Source organism: Perna viridis, chromosome 9, assembly GCF_037379345.1.
Source record: "Perna viridis isolate PV_CMFRI_1.1 ecotype Kerala chromosome 9, ASM3737934v1, whole genome shotgun sequence".
NCBI classification, from domain to species: domain Eukaryota; kingdom Metazoa; phylum Mollusca; class Bivalvia; order Mytilida; family Mytilidae; genus Perna; species Perna viridis.
Genome location: NC_142453.1, coordinates 30180397 through 30208068, shown reverse-complemented (window position 1 = coordinate 30208068; position 27672 = coordinate 30180397). Strand labels below are relative to the sequence as shown.

General features: G+C 31.1%; 1 protein-coding gene across 4 annotated transcripts; it reads right to left on the bottom strand.

Annotated features, from left to right (window-relative positions):
• Nucleotides 1-812: 812 nt before the first annotated feature.
• On the bottom strand, nt 813-27652 carry LOC148607744 (leucine-rich repeat and WD repeat-containing protein 1-like). Of its 4 annotated transcripts, none has more exons than XM_088544324.1 (18): nt 27591-27646; nt 23514-23582; nt 22313-22384; nt 20453-20684; nt 18077-18181; nt 16300-16449; nt 14778-15113; nt 14005-14119; nt 12934-13043; nt 11222-11303; nt 10360-10482; nt 9033-9108; nt 8560-8694; nt 6975-7138; nt 6482-6643; nt 4386-4492; nt 4035-4103; nt 813-1951 (listed from the first exon to the last, which is right to left on the bottom strand). In XM_088544324.1, exons 3-18 carry the CDS (start codon nt 22381-22383, stop codon nt 1856-1858), a joined length of 2133 nt encoding a protein of 710 aa, XP_088400450.1. In that variant the 5' UTR covers nt 22384; nt 23514-23582; nt 27591-27646; the 3' UTR covers nt 813-1855. The 4 variants fall into 4 exon arrangements, with proteins under 4 accessions (XP_088400450.1, XP_088400453.1, XP_088400451.1 ...); XM_088544327.1 differs by having other exon boundaries at nt 1709-1951; nt 22313-22397; nt 27591-27652; XM_088544325.1 differs by having other exon boundaries at nt 1709-1951; nt 23514-23625; nt 27591-27640.
• Nucleotides 27653-27672: the final 20 nt, after the last annotated feature.

The window sequence follows — 27672 nt, the reverse complement described above, 5'->3', positions numbered from 1 at the left end:
AGGAGTATGGAGTAAAAGATAAATACCCCTCTGTGTAACTGAAGGAAGAATTGACACCCCTATCACAATATACCCCCTACATTGCAAATACAGGTATGGAAATCCCTAGAACTCATACATTGTAGTAGACTACTCCCCTTTTTTGTGTGGTTTAAAGACAGATAACGCTAAAAATTGAAGTTTAAGAAAAAAAAAGAAAAAAAAAACAGGAAATGATTTCCATGAAGACAAACATTGCAACAAGCTATAACTAGTACTTATCTATATGTTGTCAATGGTGGAAGGGGTTCACATTGCACCAAACCTTACAAATAAAGCTTTTTATATTTACATGTCATACATGTAATAGTACAAACTATAGTCCATACTGCATACAGATCTTTGTTTTTGAGGAATCTATACATCCATCTTGCACTTAAATTAACTGAATGAAGGACCATAACTCTTGCATCCATCTTGCACTTAAATTAACTGAATGAAGGACCATAACTCTTGCAATGTCCAAATGTCATATGATCTATATAATTTTCATCTCAAAATCGCAAGAACCAAATGATAATGTAAGACTAGGTTTGTGATTAGCATCTGTTTCTTGATAGTGAAATTTATGGGTTTTACCAGGCATGTTTTAACTCCTGTCTGATATTTATAATGACTGCTACTTAACATCCTAAGGACTAATGAGTTGTTGTACTAAGCATGGACGGATGAGTGGAGAAACACACCATAATGCATCTGTCAAAATAGAAGTTTAAAAATAGCAGAATTCTATTGAAAGTGGTAGGAAATAAAAAAAACAAAAAACACAAATGTTATACCTATATGGTATATTTTATATCATTAACAAATACTTTTAACAAAGTGACATAAAATGTACATATACATGATGTTGTTAAAACTGAACCCCAGTAGCTTCCATCTTATGATAAAATATATTAAAACTGAATACAAGTAGCTTTCGTCTTAGTATGATAAAATATATTAAACCTGGTCATTTCTTATTAACATGACTTGCTACGATATTAATTCAGAAACCGTTTGTTATAATTTTTGTACATGGAGAAATTTGTTTACTTGAAAGGACAAAAATATGACATTCAATAGATGAATATGTGATTGTGCTCATAAAACGTTCAATGTTTTTCCTATTTCTTAGGTTAATATTAGAATGCTTAATTTTTAACTTTTACTTCACTTCACAGAGATTTTCTTTAAATACATGAGAGTCATATAAAAGACAAGGATTGTATGTTATTCCTTGAGCAAACAAAATATTTAAGGTGTGTTTCTTAACTTTTAAATATACTTATAATCAGACCCAAACCAGATTATTTCATATAATCTGTGCAAAATATAAAAATGATTCCTTATAATTTTATTTCTATAGGATTCCAATCCAAATATTAATAATCATACAGTGTGGACCAATCAGAATTAATAATTTCACAGAACCAAGTCAGGTTATACAAAATAATTTGATTGGCTCAAATAGAACCAATCAATATAAAAGCTTGTTATACATAAAATTAAATCATAAAAGTCAACACAGGAACAATCACAGAGACAGTTTCATAAGCTATAGATCAAGCTGGAAATACTGCTTGGCAATATTTCAGCAATTATCTACTTGTATGTCTTAAAATTTCCTCAACTTGAATGTACACTATTCATTTTCCATAAACAATCTATTTATGGGAATAGAGTCAGGTTCTTTTCAACAGAATAGTATTTAGTTTCTTTTCCACCCAATCTATTATCAACAAAATAGAATTTGGTTCTTTTTCAACACAATTTACTATCCGCAAAATAGAATTCGGTTCCTTTTCCACACCATTTACTATCAGCAGAATAGAATTCAGTTCCTTTTCCATATACACACAAGGTTATTGTCCGTTCCACAGGCCACTAGTAACTGGTCTTTACTAGTACAACAACAATTCACTACTACATTCTGAAAAAAACAAATAAAAAGGTATACTTCAAAATTTTCTACATATATTTTTTACTTGGGTTTGGCAGGAGTAGGTTTGACTGTTACTTAGTCTATTTGGTAGTGTGAAAGTACTGTTGTCCATCGGGTACCAAATTTCATGGTTTTTCAAGGATAGGCCAAACCATGAAATTTGGTTCGCAATGAATAGGTGTAAACTGAAGACCTAAAAACCACGAATTAAAAAATCAATGAACTTTTGTTTCTTCCAAAATCCTCAAAAATTGGTATCAACAAATTAAAATGTTTTCAAAGTACTTGTAATAACTAAAATATACATTTTCTTTCTTTATGACATGATGACACCTTTTGTTCAAATACAATAAACACATTCATTTTCACAGTGTACTAATTTTCACTATTTTCTTGGTGGGAGAACAGCATGAAAAATACTTGGAAACAAAATGTTAATTAAATCACTAACTTTTTCATTGACAACAACGCAATCATAACAAAAAAACAAACGGAAAAAAAAACAATAAAAACCAGAAGAATTTTCCTATCGCGATGACAAACACTTTTCTAACAAATATTTTTAATTATGATTGGACATGTGGACAGCAGTATAGTGATTTTCTATACTACTACCTGAGTCACTTTTTTATTACAAAGCAGTCTTCATAAGAATCCTGCAAATTCTGTTCATGTGATACACCTCCACAAATGCTACACATTTTTATTTTTGTTATTAAACTGCTTTATAGGTTTATATAATGGAATGTATAATTATTCATTCCAATCTGTTGGCTCCTAAGAGATAATTCACATTGAAAATCCAATAGTTTCTATTGTATTTTTGTGTTATTCACAGAGTTACCTCCCTTAATTTTGAATTTTACAGTACATTCTATACAATTTTTATCTTCTAAGAACAAGGGTTATATGAAAAAACCAGATGATAACAACTGAACAGAAGATAATATACGTTACAAATGCAAATACACAATCATAATTAAAGTAATTAAGTTCAGACTGTAAATACATATTATCTTTTTACTATAACATTCCTAACAAATATCAAAAATAAAAATATGTAGGCTTTCCAGCCTTGAATCACATTTTGCATGGTTCTTATCTGGAGTGCTACTGAAATGGTGGCATTCCTTTGATATAACTTGCATTGAATGGGCCCACAACTGACAAAAAGACCATTTTCAGTCAAATTAGCAAATCAGACTGAAATATTGTTTCTCGAAAAAAAGAGGGGGTTGTAAATACCATCCATGCCCCAAGGGTCTGTGGTATACCATTAAGCATGTTTCATATTCTACCAAAAAAGGCATATAAAAATAGTGTGTAAGGAATATTGTGCATTATATTGTAGACAACCACTTTTTACAATGGAGTAACATGTCAGTTTTCGAGGCTGACTATCAGTGGCAGATCTAAAAGTGGTGTTCCAGGAAATTGACCTCCCCTCCTTTTGTTGGAAAAAAATTGCTGTTTTTGTGATAAATGTGGCAAAAATAAGAGGATAATTGCCTCTCCACTTTTCTAGACCCCTACTGGAACCCCATTATTAAAAATTTCTGGCTCAAAACTGTTATCTTCTAAAAAGTCTCACATACTATAAATGAGTTAATTTTCGGGATTCTGTCAAGTGACCACATTCCAAGGCATCAATTTTCGGGATTTGAAAAAAGGATTAGTGCTTAATAGTGTTATAAAATAAACAATTTCTTGAGTACTATTTATCTTGCTTGTCAATCCATCGCAAAATTAACTTCATTGTGAAAAGTAATACGCTTACAGTAATCCCTTCTGTTAAGACATCACTGAAGTGTTTTCATTAATTATTCTGACAACAGGACAGTGTCCCAAAATAGCATGAAAAAAAATTAAAATAGTATTTTTTCTGGTGAAATGTTGAAATTTCGACAATATTTAGAAGAATAGGAACACAAATTTCCTGTTGCCAGCTTCTAATCAAAACACTGCACAGATATAACAAAACAGCATCATCAACTAAGTCATTATTCAGTACAAATATATTTACCCCTCATAGACAAATTTTTAGGCTATCCAAAGACAATAATGATCTCACCTCAAAATCTGGTAACTCCTCCATCCTGTCTTTATGTTGATCCAAATTTACTTCTGGCCATTCTAATACCTATATTATAAACATAACGAATTTGAGTGTTTTGGAAAAAAAATATGAACAGTTCCACATGTTACAGCTGTCATAGCCTTTTGCATCGTTTAAAAAAGTCCGATAACTTCAAGTTTAAAATTAAAGGGACTATGATAACCATGCTGACCATTATTATAATACTTATTTAAAATCTAAAGACCAACTGAAAGTGTCAAGGTTCTGAATAACTCAGGAGTAGAATTTGACATGGTTTAAGTTAACAGTCTTGAGTATGTAGCGATAACTTCTTTAGTGTCTTACCAAAGAATACCGGAGAATCTCATCCACAGAATGCTTTGGACGATCGGCAAACCCTTCCATCTGGTACAGGTAAACTGACCCTTTGTCTGTCCCTGCTGATAACACACCTGAAAGTAAAATAATCATTGACTGTTCAAAGAAATAACTTATTTTTCTTTGTATTTTTGGGTCCAGGTAATAGATTAGGCAAAGACTATTTCATGGCAATGATACCATATCAGTTAGTACATTATTAGGTATTTAGATGTTGTCATAAAAATGGTTCTATCTGTAACAAAAGGCTGTCAAACTGACAGGAAGCCAGATTTTCCCACTTTTAAAATTGTCCACAACTCAAAAGCAATAACAGCTGAAATATGGAAACCAATACAGACCTCAGAGATGGATCAAAGAGGGATGCAGGGAGTTGGCATCCCTTATTTTATTTGAAAATTTGTCATTTTTATGAGTAAAATTGACAAAAAATGGTATATAATGTCCAAGCACCTCTTTTCAAAGTGTCTGTATCCGCCCCTGGACCTGACAAAGATGCTTAAAGAACAGCAAAGACAAGTTTTGGCAGATGCCTGATATACATCATGAAATTAATAATAACCTTTTTTTCCTCTAGAAAATATGGTTAATAAAATATTTATTTCAATATCAAATCCAGAACTAAGAATTTAGATTTTTTTTTTATAGTTTTTCTCCATGGCACTATTTTGATTATCATCTTAATGTTTCAACATTACATTCGGGTGCACAACGATAAGGGGTATTCTCTATTATTTTGTTTTTTATCTACTTTTTAGATCGACAAGTATCTGCGATATTATACCATGGAAGATGTGATATGAGTAAGTGATGTCACCATTGTAAATTATTGTGTGATTGTCACACATTGTCCATGAAATTTAATGGTCAAATGAAACACTGATGTTTCTTACGTCGTTCTCCCAAAAAATACCGGTGACATCACAGACAGAAGATCGCTGGAATTTATACATTGATGGATACTGAATCACAAGTACCACATTTTGTTTGTGTATAATGTGCACATTTTCACAGAGAAATCATTTTCAGAGCATGGGAATGCAAATTATGCATCAATACATAAGAACTGGCATTGAAATGGCAGAATTTTGTACGAAAAATGAGATTGCATAACATAAACAAACAAACCAGAAGTTGAATGTTACTCAAAGAAATGTTATCTAATCACCAGATACATCTTCAAGTACTGAATTTTAAATAATATTTCCTTCAAGTCACGTTTCAATATCATAATAATAAAGTCTTTTGGACAAAGATAGTACAATATAATTTTTTTCATGAAACACAATTATAAATTAAAAAAATGAAATAACTGAAAAACAAAAAGCAACATCTTTATTTTATCAAATCCTCGTAGTGAAATGCTTTTGCAACTAAAAATAAGTATTTTGAAACTTCTCTTGATTATTTTCGACAATTTGCTTACATAAAAATAAGTTTTAAAATGAAAATTCACAAAATTTGAGTGATAACCAAAACCCATATTGACTGTTTTCCCAACTTTGAACTCTCTTTTATAAGTCATTTCTAATACCCAGAGGCAATTTTATCAGGTTTCAAATTTTGAAAAAATTATTATCTAATTTATGCAGCTACTGGCCTTTATGCGATGCTTGAATGTGAATATAAAGTTCTTTCTTTCACATATCAGTAGGAAATACCTCATAAGATAGCTAAATTGATTGATAAAGTGCAAATTATTGATCATTTGTCTGACAAAATTCAACTGCAACCTATGTCCAGAAAAACTGATTTCCAATGTTTGCCCTCAAAAACGAACTGAGTACAACACATAAATGAGTATTATACACACCCAAAATACAGCAGTCAAATATTCCAAAAGAATTATATAGAACGAGATTTCATAACACACAAAACTTGAATATCTCAAAACTAACTAATCTAATTTCTTCATCATCATAAACTTCCCAATGCTTGTTTGTTACAATGATGAAATTTTATAATTTGAGTTGATATTTGTGATATTCAAATTTCCCTCATTGGTCTTAAATGTAACCTTTCCATTGCACAATTTGAACCATAACATAAATATATATATATACCTGTATTGGAGCCAAGGTTAATATAATCCACATTAGTTTTGGTGTACTCCAACAGTGAAGAGACCTTGACCTCTACTGTCTGTGTGCCCTTGACCCACTTCTGTGGCAGGCTCTTTTCCAGATTCCAGACAACCAAATGGCCAGATCCGCTACATTTTGATGCTTAAAGTATATATAATATCTGATTATTAGTGTGCCTTCCACAATACTTAAAAAAGTCAGTGTCCTTTGAATTTTATGTTAAAGATTATAACTAAAGTACCTTCAATTTTGTAAAATTAATACTTAGGAATTTTTTTTAAGAGAACTTATACTTACACATCCAGGAAAAAAAAAACCCAATCACAGAAAAGAAACAAGACAAATTTAGACATGAGAGATATTCATAATACAAAGAAAAATAAATGAAATAGTTAAGAACATGATAACAACTTTTTGTATTTCCCAAAATACACATACGTGTTACAGCTATAGAGATAAATATAATACATACCAACATAATCATTAGGACTTCTGTAACCTTTTGAGAATGGTTGGAAAGGTCCAGTAAATTTGTGAGGTAACAGTGCTAATCCATCCACAACCTCTACCTCATCTGATTCCCCAGACTCTATATCAGACAGAGTGCTTGGAATCAGAAATTCTACATTGGGATCTCTATAGATATAACAATATCCATTTTAACTTTACTTCAACATGTTCAATATCAAGCAGTAAGAAAGTGCCTGTTAATTTCAAATACTTCAAATTCATAGTTTTGCCCTTGTCTTTCAAGTCATTGGGACTGAGCAAGAGATGTCCTGTATTTATGAGCTCTGAAACATTTAAAGGCTTAAATTATTCCATAGGAAATAGTGTACATGACTTGAAAGTGATTGTTTGAACTTTTTACATGGCACAGAGTGGGTGTCATATTAAAAAATGTCAAGTATATTCACATTGATCAAAATATTATCAACAAATTTGTCAATTGAGTACAAATAGATCCCTCCTTCACAGGAAAAGCCCCAAGTCACATTAGTTGTATTTTCATCGCTTTTAAATTATTATTTTAGTTTAAATCAACATTATTCACATTAATGCCCTTTCCTAGTCAAAGCAGATGTCAGTGCAATTAACTTCTTAAATAATATGGACCACAACCAGGTAATGATTTCAACAGTGTATTCAAACTTTTGGAAGCTAAATAAAGGACACTTAGAAAACTGTATCCCAGTAAGCCAGAGTAAGATATAGTCAAACCTGTCTTAGTGGCCACCTATATTTCAAAATAAGGCTTATTATACAATCTTGTTCTCTATCTGATTTCTACTGTCAAAAGCATTCAAAATAGAAGACCAATTGCACATAATCTGCTTCTTCCATGTATATCTATATGAAGTATAGTTATAAGATTTTTTTTATTTTCTTTTATTACCTGAGTTATTTCAGTGTAGAAAAGTGTCCTTTATATTATGTTCGTATTTACATATAAGTTATTATTGGTAAGATTGTTGCCTTTACTGTATACTGTAAAGGTTTTATTTTCAAGGTTGCTAATTTTCACAGATTCTGTCAAACAATCATATTTGTTGGTATCAATTTTTGCACTTTAAAAACAGGTTTGGGGTTATTTAATGTAAGAAATTAAATTTTGCGGGTATTATTTTTCACGGTTTTCTGTTTACTGTGAAAAAAGCGAAAATTAGTATGTTTACAGAAATCAGCCACTTCCTGTGGATTTGGATATAAGAAAAGGATTTATTCTTGTGACTTCATAAGGTCACATGACTAAACTAACAAGACTAAGACTGAGATGTCCCTATAAAATGCAGAATTAGGCTGAATATGATGACTAACTGTCATGTGACAATTTTTTTGCTCTCCCTTGAAAAATAAAGGTCACTTAGAATAGATTTGCCTGTATTGTTAATCTCCATTTACAATCAAGCTAGAATTGGTTTCGTTCAATATCACTTACTGAGATTTTCCTCAATTTTAGTTGGTACATAAAAAGACAAGATTATAAAATTTCACCCCTTAATAGCAAGGCATTAAAATATAACACTTGTAAATGCTTTAGAGATAAGTTTACATACTTTGTGACCTTGTTAAGGTCATTAAACTTCCATCCATAGCAAGACTTCTCACAACCAGCTATCAATATCTGACTAGCTGTACTGAAGACAAGGTTTAAGGCATCTGTATGGACTGTGTTCAGCACCAGCAACTTTCTGTAAAAAAAGTGTATTTCATCAGAAGGTTACTTCAACCATCAATCCAATACACTCCAATAAAATAAAGGCAAACTATGATAATCTACTGATATTATTATCATATCATTGTGAAGGCTCTACTTCTTCATGTAATCTGAAATCCCATTAGACCAACCCCCTACCCACCAGATCATGTTTCTGTAAGCAAGCAAAAAAAATACCCCCATTTCCAGAGGATTTGCATCATTTTGGCATTGTTTGGTGTGAGAAATTCCTAGAGTGAGATTACAGAATTTATTTCACAGGGAACATTCAATAACCTACTGCTATCTATATAATAAAATATTATCACTTACTGGTAGTTAGTTGTGTAGTTCTGGAAATCAGGAATGCCAATGTCCCACAAAATTATTTTTCTGTCCTTCGCTCCACCTGTAGTGTTTAAAAGTAATTAAAGAACCTTAGTGAGCGCGCTCACATACCCCATGTTGGATACTGAAGAAAATTTTTTCGTAAAAGAGAAATACATGTAGAAGGACCCTGATAAAAAAAGGAATAAGAGTATTTTTTAGGCTTTGGACCTTTATCTTCTAACTTACTTCTGTTACTCAGAATGGTAGTTTAAAACTCCTGACTGTGATTTCTTTGAGTTCTATTTAATCCAAAGTAAATATCATTAAAGGGAAACAAAACATACATCTGACGTATAACTTATCATGATGAATTTATATACCAAAAATCATGTCATAATCTGCAAGCTTTTAGAAAAAAAAGTCAGAAAAACTGTTATTTCTGTGAATTTAGCTAAGTTCAAGGTCTGTAATTTTGGTAAAATTCATTGGAGCAGAACCAACCATAGCCGTGTCCTGTAACTCATCATGGTGAATTGAAATACTAAAAATCATGTCAATATCTGCAAGCATTTAGAAAAAAAGTCAGGAAAACTGTTATTTCTGTGAATTTTGCTAAGTTCAAGGCCCGTAATTTCCATAAAAATCATCAGAGCGGAACAAAACGTATTCTTAACTGAAACTTTCTTAAAATTCTTAACTTTGGAAAACTGAAAATGGACTGATGGGTCAAAAACATTATATCTTTTGCAACTTCGTTGCATGGGGTATAATAAACATTCCATTATTATTACATGAACATGAAAACGACCAAACAGATGACTATGATGTCTACTTTACATTATTCAATATGAATTCAACCACAGACATGGTTAACGAAACAATCAGAATGTACTAAAATACACAAATACATATTCCAGGGTAAACAACTCTCTAAAACGTTAATATTCTTAAATATTGACAGAAAACTATCACTTTTCTACAATATTGACAGACCAAATAATGGTTGTTCAGAATAGAGAAGACCACTGAGAGTTAAAAAGAATGTGGCATTAAATGGCTAATATAAGCCCATTTTTTCTATCCAAAAATGCCAAAGTTTGGTTCACAATGCATGGCTGACATAAATCTCTGCATGGTCCTTGAGAAAACATTCCATGCCTTATAAACTAGAATTATATTTCATTTTGTGTAGTGGGTAGATATATGGAAGGCTTTCATAGGTGGATATATTGAATCCATCTTCAAAAAATGCAGGATGGCTCTATGCATACAGCAGGAAAAAAACATCTCTTGCAAAAAATTGTAAGTATTATATATTATAAAAACTTACTAAACAGATATGTAGGTTCCTCAGGATGGAACAAAAGACAACTAATGTAGTCATGGTGACCTTCCAGAGTGGCATACATTACAAACTGTGATGGATGGATTAGTTTAATGTATCCATTGTTACCTGTAATGAAGATGATAGTACAGACTGAAATGTTCATTATCATGATTACCATTTCTAATAAAGTATTATTCAATGCACCTTTGTTACAGATAAAAGGGATTTGTTTGACAGATGAACCTTTGGGACAACAAAGTTACTTCATGACGTTTTCACAAAAACTCTGACATTAATGTCATTGTTTACATCACCATAGCAATGATGGCCTTATGCCAAACTGCATTAATGGCCAGTCTATGATAGTATGATGAAACGCTAGATAATTCTTTATGTACTATTTCTTACCTACATGTATTGTAAAGCTAAAACAAGACAAATACCTATATTTGTCAGTGTCACAATAAGCAGTGACAAAAAATGGCCAAGTCCAACATGCCAAAAATATTGAAAAAAAATAAAATTTCTCTAAGATAAGAGGTGCACATCAGCATAAGTACATAATTACAGTGAAAAGTTTGAATAATACTGCTTGATACAGATCACACAAAATTAGTACACCTATCAATGTGGACAGTCAAACACAGTGATGGACAGTCAAACTAACAGTGATGGACAGACAAACTAACAGTAATGGACAGTACACCTAACAGTGATGGACAGTCAAACTGACAGTGATGGACAGTCAAACTAACAGCAATGGACAGTCAAACTAACAAACAAAAGGACTGACAAACAGACAGAGTGGGGGCAGCTACTTGCCCCTCTATCTCAATTGGTCATGCAGGTAAAAATGAAAACTTACCCCCTACTGCTAAAATATTAGTTTTTTCTTCTCTATTTTCTGTTTCATATGATAAAGTGGTCCAAGCCATTGCATAGAAATCCTACAAACAAAAAGAATGAACATTTTACAATCTAATTGAAATTAATCCGACTTATTGTTCAACTCAGTCACTATATGAACAACACCCTGTTCTAAGTCCTGTTTGTACGACTTTTCTGATCAGCCAAATAGGTTCCAGCTTACATGATTTTGAAAGCACTATTCTATTTACTCAACCAAAGGGTGGAACGCAGTATCGTGAGAACCTACATACAGTGCGTGAATTGGAACGCAGTATCGTGAGAACCTACATACAGTGCCTGAATTGGAACGCAGTATCATGAGAACCTACATACAGTGCCTGAATTGGAACGCAGTATCGTGAGAACCTACATACAGTGCCTGAATGGAACACAGTATCGTGAGAACCTACATACAGTGCCTGAATGGAACAATTAGTAAGTCAAATTTTTAATAGATTGAACATTTACTTTACAGCATATACATGATATAGTACTGATAATCAATATGTACATTAAATATAAATAATCAAGAATGGTGAAACTACAATTATAACTGTAATTTACTACACAAAAGTAGAAATATGTTCAAATGACAAGAAATCCCCACCATCCAATAAAAAATAACAATAAAAATATTGTTTAACCAAAACAAAACAAAATTGACATGATTTGTGCAACTCAACAAAAGCTTTTGACTTGATGCTTATCCCACATCCCTATAGTTAAGACATGCTTATCCCACATCCCTATAGGTAAGACATGCTTATCCCACATCCCTATAGTTAAGACATGATTATCCCACATCCCTATAGTTAAGACATGATTACCCCACATCCCTATAGTTAAGACATGATTATCCCACATCCCTATAGTTAAGACATGCTTATCCCACTTCCCTATAGTTAAGACATGCTTATCCCACTTCCCTATAGTTAAGACATGATTATCCCACTTCCCTATAGTTAAGATATGACAACACATTAAATCTCATTACATGAAATCAAAAGTTCCTTAAATATCTGGGTATAGCTATATACAGTAAAAGTACTATAATATGTGAATACCAATTTCTGTGGATAAGGGAAAAAAAAGTCAAAAGATAGATTTAAAAATTTGTTAACTCTATTATACAAATGAATGAAAATATTACTTTTGATTGAAAACAAAATATTGTGGTTTTACTAACCCCTAAAAACCATGAAAAGTGGTACCCAATAAATAAATCTTTCACAAAATTTGAAAAGCTCATTGTTTTTCTATTTCATGATTATTCAGGGAAAATTTTACAATCTCAATAAACAGAACGGAAATCGGCAAAATCAGAAGTATATATACAGTAAAAAAAATCGTAACAGTAAAATTTGGATTTGAAATAGTGGTACTCTGCTAAAAAGTAGAAATAGTATAACATATCAAACAGATTAGGAGGTAAACCTCGGGTAAGGGAAATAACTCTTGAAATCAGTGATATGTTTTTATCATATTCAATTTCACCATTGCCTTTCAAGCTTTCCTTTGAAACAGAATGAAATCAATCCGAGTTACTTTGATGCTTACATAAGATTGATGTAAAATGCTGAATACAAACGTTCCAATGATTTTTTAAGAGTTGAGTCCCTTACCCTAGGTCTACCTCCTTAAATTAGTAAAATAAAGACAAATAATTACTTCTTCTTTACTGGTGTCTTTGTACCGTTTCATGACCTTGCCTGTCTGACAGTCAATTAGACACACATTCTGTCCTCCACACGTGGCCAATAGTCTACTGCTACAATCATCTGAAGTAATGACCACAAAAATAATTTATTTAACCGAGATTTAAGTCAATTCAAGATTGTTTTTAATTTTATACCAAGTTAAGTAATAAAACCAACTTTAAGGCCATATAAGAATCATGATCTGTCTATCAATTAATGAGCATCAGATATTGTCCTAAGTTGATAATACAAGCAATATTGATAAAAAAAAATAAAAATACTTGTATAATTCAATTTCTAATCAATTCCAGTCAAAATCAAAACTGAATCCTAAATTAAAACGTTATCTAGTTAGGGATTATCTTAATAACAGACTACAGACCATTTGACATTACTGGAATCACAGAACCAATTTATTTTGTACAAAATAACTTGTGTTACCATAAGAGGTCCAACAATAGGAGCAGTGTTAGGAATAAATAAATATATATAGGAAGATAAAGAGGTACACCAGGGGTAAGGGGCATAACACTTGAAACAGTTTATGAAATATGTTTGTATCGTATTCAATTTCACCAAAGCCTTTCAAGCATTTATCTAAACAGAATGAAATCAATCCAAGTTACTTTGATGTTTACATGACATTGATATAAGGAGCCTGAATACAAATGTTCCAATGATTTTAAAGAGTTGTTTCCCTTACCTTATGTCTACCTCCTTAAATTGTATTCCAAATGAATTCAAAACCAACAAGAAATATGTGAGCGATGGCGCACTTATAATACCCCTTTGGAGATTACCTTATGTCTACCTCCTTAAATTGTATTCCAAATGAATTCAAAACCAACAAGAAATATGTGAGCGATGGCGCACTTATAATACCCCTTTGGAGAAGGCTATAAAAATATTGAAATTGGAAAGATTCATTGATACATTTACTCAAGTGGGGTAAGAAGTGGGATTAATTTCTGTAAGTTTGAAAACTTTGAACGAGACTTAAAGAATGACAGAATGACATCCAAATAAAGATGATATATCATACCATTGATACTTGGTTCAAAGGCACATCTCCATACTTTGGTTTTTTCATCACTGGGATCATTATCTGCAGAGTGGCATCTTATGAAGTATACTGGATCAAAATCTCCAACAGCTGGCTAGAAAAAAAAAACATTAAGGTGCTGACATTGTTGTGCTAGTTACACCCCTACTCATACAAGTTGATGTCAGACAGCAACCACAATTGCTTACAAAATATGCCCAATCAACATAAGCCACATCCTAAATTTGAAATAAATCCATTCATTGAGATAACTGCAACATTATTCAGATGGATGGACATTGTGATTCCAATATGCCACCCATTTGTTGAGCTGGGTATAAGTACTAATGATTGAAAAAATCATAGGCTTTGATTATAGTCAGAATATGAAACATTACAAATCGAACATCTTTATGGGTATGCGTGTATGGTTATTAAAGTATAAGCATACACACATACACCTGAAATTCATAATTAGAAAAATATCAAATTCACAATTAAATATCCAGTATCACTTTCAGAGGTGAGATTACCTTTTTTCTTGATATTCATTTTTAATAGATGGAATTTAATCCAGTAATTTCATAAGCAGAACCTAAGAAATGTAAAGTAAACACCTAAAATTACCGATTACCATAAAATAATTGTATGTCCAGGGTCAAGATAGATTTTTTTAAAAATCTCAATTTGAGATTTTCCTCGAATCTTCAATATCAAGCCGCCTATTTAGTCAGAGGATTCAAGAAAAATCAGGCTCATTTCATTGAACTTACACATCGTCCAGTACAAGCTAGTTCCTTTTTCTTCAAGGCTGTAAAGCTTCTTCGTCTCACATCTTTGGTCAATGGAGTTTTGCTTCTAGCCCTTTTACTAGGTCTACTTGAAGGTGAATCAGAGGGTGTCTCTCTTCCTCTCTTTCGAGATGGTCTGTTGTTGGGTGTTGTCCTACTTTTCTGTTTTGGAGTATTCTTGGCAGAAGCCGGTGATTCTTTGTTAAGGAATTTATGATTCAAGCGAGCACTTCTTGGAGTGCCTTTAGACATGGAGCCCTCATTAAAGAGTGTTCCATCTTGCGCTTTATTCACAATTTCTTCAGCTAGGTCCATCAACTGAAGAAAAAAATCATTAGGTTTTCTTTTATATCACATCAAAGATGGGTTAGAGAGATTTAGGCTAATTGTGTATTCTGGTAATTTCCTTTTTGACTATTGTTGGGTACCATTTTTCATGGCTTTCGTGGTTTAATATAATTTAGAATTTTAATCTAAAATGAAAAGTATATTTTCCATCCACAACTTAGACAAATTTACTGCACAAAATAACAGAAATCTGACATACCTTCAGGCAAATATTTCCACACACATGTAATTTTTCTCTATTGAAATATCATTTAAACAATTTGATTTGCTTTTAGACATTATGCAAAAAGGCTTAAAATTACACAGATTCACAATACACTGGACTAGGTATGAAGATTCTCCAGAGGATTTGTGATTACAACTGATTTCTTGTTTATAAAATAGTTGGTGGTGGACAAGTTACATGGTAGCATGCATAATGGTACAGGTATAAGCCACCTTACAGACAATAACTTGATGTCATAATAATTTACAAAAAAAAATACAAAGTGGTAGCAATATGAGTGTTTCGTGAAGCTTATGAAAAAGGGCAAGTTTACCCAGGTAAAAAAAGTACTCCAGTATGTATGGGGTAAATCTGATGGTACATCATGCATGCATTTACATTTGACAGAAATTGGCAAGGCTTTTATAAAACCCTTCAAAAAGTGCAGGGCACCTTCCCCTCCCAAAACACTTTGTACATAACAATAAATGATTCCTTGTGATAAAGGATTGCTGTCCCTAACTTCCAACTTTAAATTTTACTCAAAGATGGCATAGTGTTCAGATAGAAATAAAAGTGCATTACAGTGACATAAAACTGATAAACGGATAAGGCTTAGAACCATGGAAAAATGCGAGGCTGTGCTGAGCATTGTCACCAGTTTGAGCTAAATCCGTACATCAAAGTTTTTGTCAAGTCAGTGCACTACTATTGCCTTTATCCTACAATAAAAATGTTAAAGAAAAATGATGTCTATTGTCAAAGTGGGCCACATCTTGGCAACTTCAAAATAATGTTATGTTTGTTGATGTCACATCAGTAAGTTATATTCAGTCAGTGACCGTATATAACATCTAAATATACTGTCAATACATTTTGACTAGTGTAAAAAAAAAAACAATTGCAAAATAAAATACAAAAAAAAAACTATAGCATGTCATCTTTACTTACAAATGTAAGCTCAACTTCATCTGTGATATTTTTAAACAAAAGGTCAGAGGTCAATGTACTGTAGAAATCCCTCAAGATCGAGTCAAATTGGTCAGGATTAAAACCTTCAGCATATTTAGCAGCAAATAGTACTTCCCATTTACTCTTCACCTAAAGATATTAATATAAGCATGAATTATAATTCTATCATTAGGCCTAAATAAAATAATGTTTGTTTGCCCTATCCTGTCAAAAATGGCCCTACCCTAAAATATTTTATTCTGGTTTTTCAGCATTTTTTTAAAATTATTATTTAGATCTAAATTCAGAATTATGAATCCTAAATTTTTTTACCTATCATTATGGGTTATGAAAGGGCAAATTAACATCATTTCAAGTTAGGCCAAGCATTAATAATTAAATACATGTAGTACATTCTCTCATTATAATAATCAAACATAAAGTTAGAATCAGACAACACTAATAAACATATGTGAAAAGTCATGGTTATTTATATTAAAGTCCTCTTCTCTTGGAACTGGAAATCCTGTACCTCAGAAACAAGAAAGCTATCAAAATAATATGAATATATCATTAAAAAAAAATATCAAAATCCATCAAAATCGTCATAGGACACACAAAGTATAGTACAGTAAAATGCTCATTGAATGACTGGCATAGCATAGAATAAGAAAAACTACCAACTCAATATGTTAAAGTTATAAACCAAATATTCAACCATTCTGTTCACAAGTAGCTTAGATATGCAATACATATTTGAATGAACAATACATTAATTAACAGCTATCATTTTGCTGCGAATGACCATAGATTTGTCTCCAAATAACATTTTGATGTCAGAGAAACAATTTAAATATACTTTGAAATGTCACTAATCTTTCAGTTGAAGGAGAGTTCAGTATCAAAACAACAGGAAAATATATCATTTACATCAATAGCATCCACATACATTGTACATCCGTATAGGCTAGAAACCACTAATTTCACTTCCCATAGGCTTTTATGCAAATTTCACAATATTCAATGGCTTCTCTGGACTTTACCTTAACTTTAACCTGCAGAGGACGATATATCAGCATGATTCTACATATGTCAGCTCACAATCCTCAGATTGGCATGTGGGGTTAGCAGACTTGCAGTGCAGTACTGGTCACCGGAAGTGAAGGGTCTATATATAGCAAGGGAAATCCCAGTGTTTTCATAAGATACGGGTATATTTAGAAATCATTATGGAGATTAGGCTTCACATCACAAGAAGCAAAATGCACCTATAAAATGTACAGATATGTTTTTCCTTTCAGAAACACTTAAATTTATTAATATAAAATGAGAACTTTTTTCACAGCACTATAAGGAACAGGGGTAATTTCTGCGTAGGACTATTTTTGCATACGTTCCAAGTGCTCATTGGTTGAAATGGTGGTCTGTAACCTATAGTACATTTATATTAACCAAGGAAATGACATTGAAGTATGATAGCATCCAAAACTATCGATTCCCAATTAGCCTAGTCTAATTTGCCTATCCCTGAATTACTAATAAATGACAAAAATAACATGTATCCAGGTAATAGGAATAATTTATGTAAATTTATTTCTATTGTTCTTTTATTCATCAATTATCAGTATTCTAATTATCTAAAGAGAGGGAGACAGGAAGAAGGCAATTAAAGCTGGTATTACCAGTATAGCATTTGGCAAAATGGATAACACAACATAGGCATGAGCAATCTGAGATTCTGGTACTAAATCTGATGTACAAATGTATAAATACCTACCATAACCTCCCATTTATCCCTGAAATTCCTAATGCTTGACCTCTTTATATCATCAATATAATCAATATTGGGATGCATTCTGAACAGCTTTATTTTATCTGCTAGCTGCAAAATAAATGTAAATTGAAAAAAATTAGTTAAAACTAGGGAGAATGTATGTCAGGATTAAAATATCACAGGTAGTGTATATAAAGTCCCTGTGTACCATTATGAAAAATGTGACTTAAATTGTAATAATGTAAACCCTGTACTGATAATAGAGAATTTTAATATAACTGATGCAATAGTTTTCTTAAAATTGTAATAAATAATGCATACAGTATTTTCTGAATTTTCAGAAAAAATTCTTAGAATTATCTTAAGTTAAAACTATATAAACATTCTTGTAATGATAAATCATGGTTTTAATAATAACAAAAAAGTAAAAAATACTCTGTACATATACATGTCTACACAAATGCTAATTAAAGGCAACATAATCATAATAATGTGCTGTTTCATTTCAAAACATAACTAGTAAATATTACATACCTAATTCAAACCTCTATAAGTGATAATATTCTAACAACTATTTTCAGTAAATATCTACACTGAACTGATCAGTTTTACCCAGATTCACTTATATCTATAATAAAGTTAGTGTGTAATGTCAATTTGCATACACTTATAATGTCTGTTATGAGTTACACTAATTAACATGTCACAGGTAACCAAGAGTTCAGTTGATGAAATAAAAATAATTAATTGGTTTTGACATTAAATCTGACAATTTACTAATTAAAAGAATACTTCCTGTTAAATTCAAGCCATTCATTTGTATATTTTCAAAAATATAATATACCTGTATAATGTCTTTTTTTTGCCACTTCTACCTGGTAACCATCCCACATAAGGATGGAAACTCACACAAAATTAACAAAAAGAATTCAGTATCTTAATTGTGGAAGGTTTTTGGTAAAAATTAGAATTGATATTTTCTGTGCAAAATATGGAAAAAAGACATTGAATGCTCACATTAAAAATTTGCTTTTTTCATAAAAATCTCCCACATGAAATAGTGTTAATGGGGGAGAATCTCCTTGTCAATGGCCAGAAAGTCACAGAAAAAACAGAAAAGGAGTCACAAATCATAGTTCTATCACCAACAGAACAAAAAGTTAAAAAAGAAAAAGTCACAGAACAAAGTGAAATTAATGAAAGAAACCCAATAGAATGAAAAGTCACAACATGGACCTCTTCGCCCACTAATTAAAAAAAATGTTCACTGTTGTCAAAATTGACTGATAATCAGCTATACAATCCAGTACGCTTATTATACATTCCAGTATGCTTATTATACAATCCAGTGCACTTATTTAACAATCCAGTATGCTTATTATACAATCCATTTGTTGTTTTAAACTATTATGTGGAAGATTGTAAAATTTTCCATATGTTTCCTTTGAAGACACACAACAATAAAGGAACAAATTTATTGATTAGACAAAACTCATACAACAATGTACATGTGCAATCTGCAATTTTTAATTTTGACTTTTTTTTAAGGGATTTTCCTCATGAAACTGTATTTCATATATAATCTTTCTTCATCATTTTGTTTGCAGTCAGAAAAGTTTTATATGAAAAAAATAAAATAATTGAGTGTCTGCAAAGTCCTTCATATGTAGATTCTATGTTAAAACATGAATAGCTCAAAATCTTTGTCGAAAATGACATATTTTCAGGAAGTGACATCAGCAATTAGAATGTGATTGTCGAGACATCAACAAAATAACATTATAGCAGTGTAGTTATCAACTAAGTCAAATATAAAATAAGTACTAATAGCTCTGTCCCTCATAGGCAAAGCTTAACTTCATGAAGGAGGTAGACCTACAGTAAGGGATATAACTCTTGAAATCAGTGATATGTTTGTACCATATTCAATTTCACCAAAGCCTCTCAAGCTTTCATTTGAAGCAGAATAAAATCAACCCAAGATGCTTACAGGATTTGATGTAAAATGCTGAATGAGTGGTCGATATAACTTCATATGGACCAGTAGCAAACTATTTGGACCACCTCACTTTCAAATTAAGAAAATGGTGCCATAAATTAAAAATTGTGTACGTTTTCTTTTTTTTTCTACATCATGATACAGAGTACACTATATAGAAAAACAAATAACAAAGCAAATATTCCATGCTAATTAGGGTTAATCACAATATGTGCATCGCTTGGTAGCCCAAATAAATTAAATGGACCGAAGCTTCCATCCTTTTTTGTGACTTTATGTCTAAATAAAGACTGTGACTTCTTGTGCTGTGACTTTTTGTCCTACATTAAAGTATCCCACATGAACTGTTCTACAGATTAACAGGTATGGCCAATATTTACCTGTATATTGTCATTTCCATCTATATACAACTGTTTGCACTTCTTAAAATTATTTAGAAAAGCCAGTGATGTTAGGTTATTGTAGCTACAGTCCAATGTTTCCAGCTGTTTCAGACTGAGGGATGATGGGATATCTGTGACCTCATTCTGAGAAATATCTAATACTGTCAGTTTGGTTAGCTTCTCGATGATAGATGTATCGAGGCTACCAACAATGCCCTGATCTGAAAGACTAAATACCCCAAAATAACTTAACAATTGACCTATGAATTATTGTAATTTGAAACACAAAATATGACAACATGTTTTCTAAAATGGATTCAGTCAATAAACGTGTACTGAATGAACTGTAAAGTTAGAAACTGCTTTGAGTTTTTTGTAATTTAATCATTTCTATCAAAAACAAAGACAAATTTTGCATTAGTTTGCAACTAGAGTATACAATCAGAATAATAGTACATTCTATGTACATTAATAAGTTACTTTTGTTTATATGCATGTATAATCTGTAATCCTACTCTCAGACTTTCTCCTGTCAAAACGTCACAATTTTTTTTTTTCTCGTGTAACATTAATTACTTTATTTGTTGTCACTGATGATTTGGAATATCAATCCACTGATCAAAATATTTTATACATCTTAGAAAAGGAACAATAAATCATCATAAATCTTTGATGTCAAAGAGAAAATTAATATAATAAAATAATATAATAAAATAGCATTTCAGGATAAATCAATTAAATAATTTGTTTATCCTGAACAACCGAAATATAATTAATCATGCGGACAACACTTGGGAGACTTTCCTCATGAACAGAACAGTGAGTAAACTTGTTTTATTTTTGGTGTTCTGTGGCACTCAAGATCATATTTTGAATATTCACTCTGAATAAATGTGAATACCAGTTTGACAAATCCGAAATGGGGGAGGGGCAACAAATATGACAGATTTGTTTATGGTTTTTAGCTACGGTATTATTTCTGACTCATCTTAATTCTTATCTAGATATTCATGTAGATTTTCATCAACAAATATGTAAGATAGTGTTAAACCAGTCTTTTTTTTTTCTTCTTCGCTCGAACATTTCATGAAACAGTGAAATTTATCCAGAAAGTCCTCATCTTCAAAGTATGATATACTCATTGCCAATAATTTAACTCCTACATGTACAATATCATATTGTCAATACCAGTATAGTAGTCTTGTTCTCATTTCATTTTCCTTACAAGAATATCCAACGTAGAACTTAATGAAATCTGACAACTGATCTGTATTTTATTGTTTACTTCCAAGATCTCAAAACACTGCATTACATTGCAAAATCTTCTATTTATTGTTTTTTTAACTTTTTTTTTCCATGCAGCAATAATAATGTTTACTGTGCAAATTATTACCATGGGCTTAGCTAATTTGACATGGGTAATCTGTTTTACATGAGATGTTTCATGATTCAATGAAACAGAGCTATTTTTATAGGCCACGCCCACAATTAAGTGGACTACTTTTATTTATCACAGTGTATTGCCTATTTTCTATGTATATCCAAAATAAAATAGAAATCGAGTAAGAGAAATTATAATAATTACATATTTCATTTTTAATGTTTCATCAGCGTGTAAAATCGTTGACCAGCCATAAATTTTAGACATGATTAAAAATGTAATATGGTCAACCCTTTACACACCGATGAGACATAAACAAATGAAACATTCAATTCTTAAACAGATATTTATATTGATTGGGTCCCATTTTTGTGAAACCACAGAGTCAAGTGAACAGATATACATGTACATATACCCCATTATGCCAAATGAAGATTGTAACCAAGTACATTAAAAGGACTGGTACAAATACTTACTTGAGTGTTTGAATGGTACTAAATGATTTTCCATTAGATAAACCTTTCACTAAGTTCTCTGTTATCTTCATGCTACAAAAGTTTTCTATATTCATGCTATAAAATCATACAACAAAAATCGCAAAAATGTTGTCATAAAAGTAATAAAAGCAAACATTGTATTTATGAAAATGTTATGCAGCTAATAAAAAACAATATGCATTAATCTGTGTTATAATAGCTGTATTCCAACCCATTACAGCAAAGAATTTTGGTTCTTGCACTGTATTCACTTTCATGATCAAGAAGAGTTATTCATCATGATTATAGCCTGTAAAATGATTTAAATAAATCCTAAATAGTTTATCACCATTCTAAACCATGAGAATTAGCATATAGCATATGCAATGATATATTTTACTATATGAGGCAGGTGTAAACTGATAAAGGATGAAGATCGAAGTAAAATGCATATAATTATGCTTTGTATGGTTTTACACTGGCTTTTATTTATTTACTATGTATTTAACTTGTAAATGGTACCAGGATTTCTAACAATCTGGGTTACCAGTCTCATGCTTATTTGGCAAATAAGGTCACTTTTTTAAGACTTAAATCCTTCTCTAAGTGATAACAAATGTCATAGGTTACATTTGAAGAGATTACTTTTAGAAGAACTTTGTCCTCTATAAATTGCATACTTAAGACAGAGATTGGATAATAACATACAGTATTAATTTAGATAAATCATAAATTCTATATTACTGCTCACACAATTATTTAGTGATCTTTTTCCTTTTTTTTCACCTTGAACTAAGTTATATGTAAATCTAAAATTCTAAATTACTGCTTACAATTATTTATAATAATCTTTTTCTTTTTTTTTTTTTTCATTTAGAGCGAAGTTCCACATTCACAAGCATATTCTGAATTTCAAATATCCCCATACAAGTTCTGAATGTAAAAATGATGCACTAACTTACTTCTACTTAATACATAAGAATATATATGGCCAGTAAAAATATGGAAATGAGACTTAACAAATTAAGAATTTCCTATAAACTTTTATTTATAAATCCTTTTTAAATATGTATGAAAATATGTGCACAGAAAATTAAAGTTAAACTGCCTTGTATTGCACTGTTCATGCATACATGGTAAAATTGATAAAAAGTATTTTTTACTCAATTTCAACTCCTTCCATAAACATTCGTTTTTTTACCTTGTAAATTGAATAGTGTCTTTCTTTAGATTCCAAACAATGCAATCATGAACTGTTCCTGTACAATCACTGAAATTACATTTACATGTACATGTACACTGTAAATTTGTACCTTAAAATAAACAAACATGAAACATATATCAGTAGAATATTTTTTGACAGCTTATTGTTAGTTTTACAGTTATACGAAAGATAATTATACAATATTTTTTGAAACCCCTCTGGTAAAATGTGTCACAATAGGTAATTAAGATAAAGGTGAGAGATCAAATGGGAGTGATCAAAGGAGAAAAGATCAGGTAAATTAATTGAGTTAATTATTATGTAATGCAGACTTCCTGGTGATATTAGACAAATCTAAGTTTGGACATACAATGTATAAAAAGCATCAATATATTAAACTAAAAATAGTAAAATGTTATCAAACAAGGATCTATACCGAAATGTGTAATCTGTACCCATACCAACTTTTCCCTGTACCCAAATACTCTTTAGCCGATTTCATCATTATTTCATGATATTTCCAGCTGATAATTTGCACACATTTACAAAATGTAAATATAATGCCTAGACTAGATTCAACAATTTTAAAAACTTTTTGAAAATTTGATTTTTATTCCATTTTCAGTTTTCAAAAGTACCAAAATGTGTAACCCAAAATTCCCATATCTAAAATTGAAGTCCAATGTTTTTGTTTTTCGTACAATTTTATTATAAATTTCATATTAGAACACCATAATTTTGTTTAAATATTCAAGGGCAATAAAGTAAAATCACAATAGATTCAATTCACAATACTTTTTTTTTCATTCTTGATAAAATCGTATCCATTCTTTGCTGGTACAGGTATTCATATTACAGTAGGGAATAGACTTCAAACTCCAACATTTCTTTATAAAATCAATATAAATATAAACATTATCAAAAGTCTTTTAATGACGATTTAACCTCTGAATGTTTTTTGAAAAAATGCAATATTCGGACTGGAAAGTGGGAAACAATCATTTATTAGTTTAGAACGATAACTTTTGATTATACATTTCAGGACTTTTGAGAACATTAACTTGACTGAATTTGAAAATATCATAAATGTTTTCGACTAGTTTTAACTGCAACTGATTAAAAACATCATTCAGAACTTTAAGACAAAGTTTCAGTTTAAAATTCCTGATAACAGTAGAAAAATCAATAATAAACTGATTTGGGTACAGGGAATTTGGTACACGTATGGATAGGGGCTACTCATTTCAGGGTGTACATGTACCTCAAACAATTTCCAACATAAACATATATGAACAACTTCTTGCTAACCTAATATGAACTGCAATTTGAAATAACCATATAAAACCTTAAATTTGTGATTACATGTATAAAAAGTTAATCAGTGTAATTTTGAACAGAATCACCATATCATACATGTGTACCGTTCAACTGCCAACTGGGAAATAGTTCATCTTATTTTTTATACTGGTTTTGGACAATTCAGCAATTTTCATCAGGGGAAGCCGGGACTACAGGTATATACATGTAATACTTAAGGTAATATGAGTCCCCGTTTCAAAGGTACAACACTGGTATAAAACTGATGTGCATAACTGCAGTCATGCACATCCCAAGATGGCAGATGAAGAAAAATGTAATTTAGATCATCAACATTTTTGTCTTTTAAATAGCAAAATTAGACAGAATTGACCAACATACACATTCCATTATAAGTAAAGTAACCAAAATTGGCCAAAGTTTTGATGACACTACAGGTGTATCAATTATGTCACATTTGGACCTGATGTACATTACTAATAACTCATGCAGATGATGTAGGCAACTGTCTGGTTTATGACAAAATAAATGCACAGAACTCAGAAAGTTAAAACTGAGGTTGTTGCCTTTACTTTGTTTGCATTATCGGTCAATACACACAGTGGTAAATTGAACCACAAACATACCCAATCATCAATCAAAACCACATTTTTGTTAATATGGTTTCAAAATTATAATTTTAGCATTTAATCTACAAATGTACGTATATGGTAGTATGTTCAGAGGTTTTATTAATCATACATGTTGTTTATTTACATGTATAATAAACCTAAAACATTCACCATTTCCCTATAAAATTGCTTGAATTCAATCTGAATATGTATAGTCAAACCTTTATGATGGGGATACAGATCTTCAAAACAAATAAGAAAATTCATTTGCTGTTAAATATTTGAATAACTATTACTACTCTAATCCCAAAAGGGATTATTAGTGAGCGCTGCAAAGCAGTGTGAGCTCTATGGTTATTATGTGTACTTTCTAAATTTCACTTAAGGTTCCCCAATATACTAACGAAAAAAATGTCATGTCCTGGAAGTAACAAACAGTGACTTTCTTTACAGAAAAAATTCATCATTTCCTTCAATCAAACAAATAAACAAATATAGGTTAAGATTACGTTTCGGTAAAAAAATTCAACTTTTCTGATAATTTTAAAGTCTTTTTCTATTTTTTTTACTTATTTAAAGAAGTGAATGTGATGTTTTTAAAAACTTTGGGAAGCATGTGGATGTATGTCCGTGTATCTCCGCTGTTCCACTGTTGCTGTTGTCAAGAACCTAACCTGCCTTGGAAAAAAATATAACTATCATATTATCAAAATCGAAGCATAGCTTTTCTAAGATAGGAAAGGCAATCATTTTCTTGTTTGGAATTTGCAGCTGTCATCTGAATTTTGTGTATACGTCACAAGATATGTGTAAAATATTCCAACCATCTGTGGAGAACTGTAATATTTCCTGAATCTGTACAGATTGATCTGACAGGCAAAAACTGAAATGGATGTTGCTAGAGATGTCCTTTCAGAATAAAAAATATAAAGTATTGCAAAGTACTATAAGGTTATTGACCATTTTGAGACAAAGAAAAAGGGGGTATGGGATTGGAATTTTGGGGAAAAAAATTGTTCAAGTTATTCATTTATTGAAAAAAAAAACTCCCCAAGGCAGATTTTCAAATAGAAATATTGATTTTGCCTGCTGCTTAAATATTTTATATTTTTACAAGTCTCAGACGGTACATGTATGGTAAAGCTCAGGATGCTCCCTGATTTAGGCAATGCCTACCCCATATTACTACTGTACCCATGCTTCATTATAGGAGAGTTCGCCAATTACATTAGTGATGTCATATTCACTAATTTGAATATCATTAAGGTCAAATTGGTTGGCAAATAAACAACTAAATAAACAATTAACAACAATTTGATGATTAGAATACCAATTTTCAAAACATTATAGCTTTCTTATTTTACATCCAATTTTGGTTCTGTAAAATGTTCCATTTACATAAAATACTTCATATTTTACGTGTGAATTTATAACTGTTTTACTTGAAGAATAAATTTGAAACAATATTTATAAGTAAACCTCTATTTTCATATAAAATTATAATTAAAATTTTATGCTCATATAGTCTAATTACTGAATATTGAATTAAAAATTCCATGGATAAAAAGAGTTTTATTGGCAGTTTAGGGAACCAAATGAATTTTTCAATTATCTTATAAAACAAAAAAGTTATGATGATGCCCCATGCCACTCAATGGGTTTTTTGCCAACCAAAACCACATCACAGGTAGGTGATGACATCACGAAGAACTCTCCTGATAGTAAACCAAGGAGTAAGTTACTTTGTAAAAATAGATGCACTTCTGCACTCCTACATTTTTTTAACTCTGTGATACAAGACTGGCATAATTCATGGTTTATAATGCTCAATTTTATATTTCAGACAAATTTCTGTGTTAGTGTTACCACGGCCAAACAGTTTCTTCGAGTTCCCATCACATTTTGATACATATTATCGACACACATGAATTTTAACTGAAGAAAAAATTAAAATTAGAAAAAAAGTGCAGGACGGAAACTTAAGAATAGTTGGCCCCTAATCTGTCCATAAATAAAATAAAAGAATACCGTATTAAAGGATGCATATGACAAACCTAAAAGCTAAATAAAACATTCCAAATAAAACCAATTGTATCGTTATTATGTAGTGTCTAGTATATTCCTGTTATATACACAAATCACGGACCTTTCTCTACCTACCACACCGGCACACGTGCAGCTTTGTTTGTAAACAAACTTCTCCCGCCAAAAACAAATCTGAACTAAAA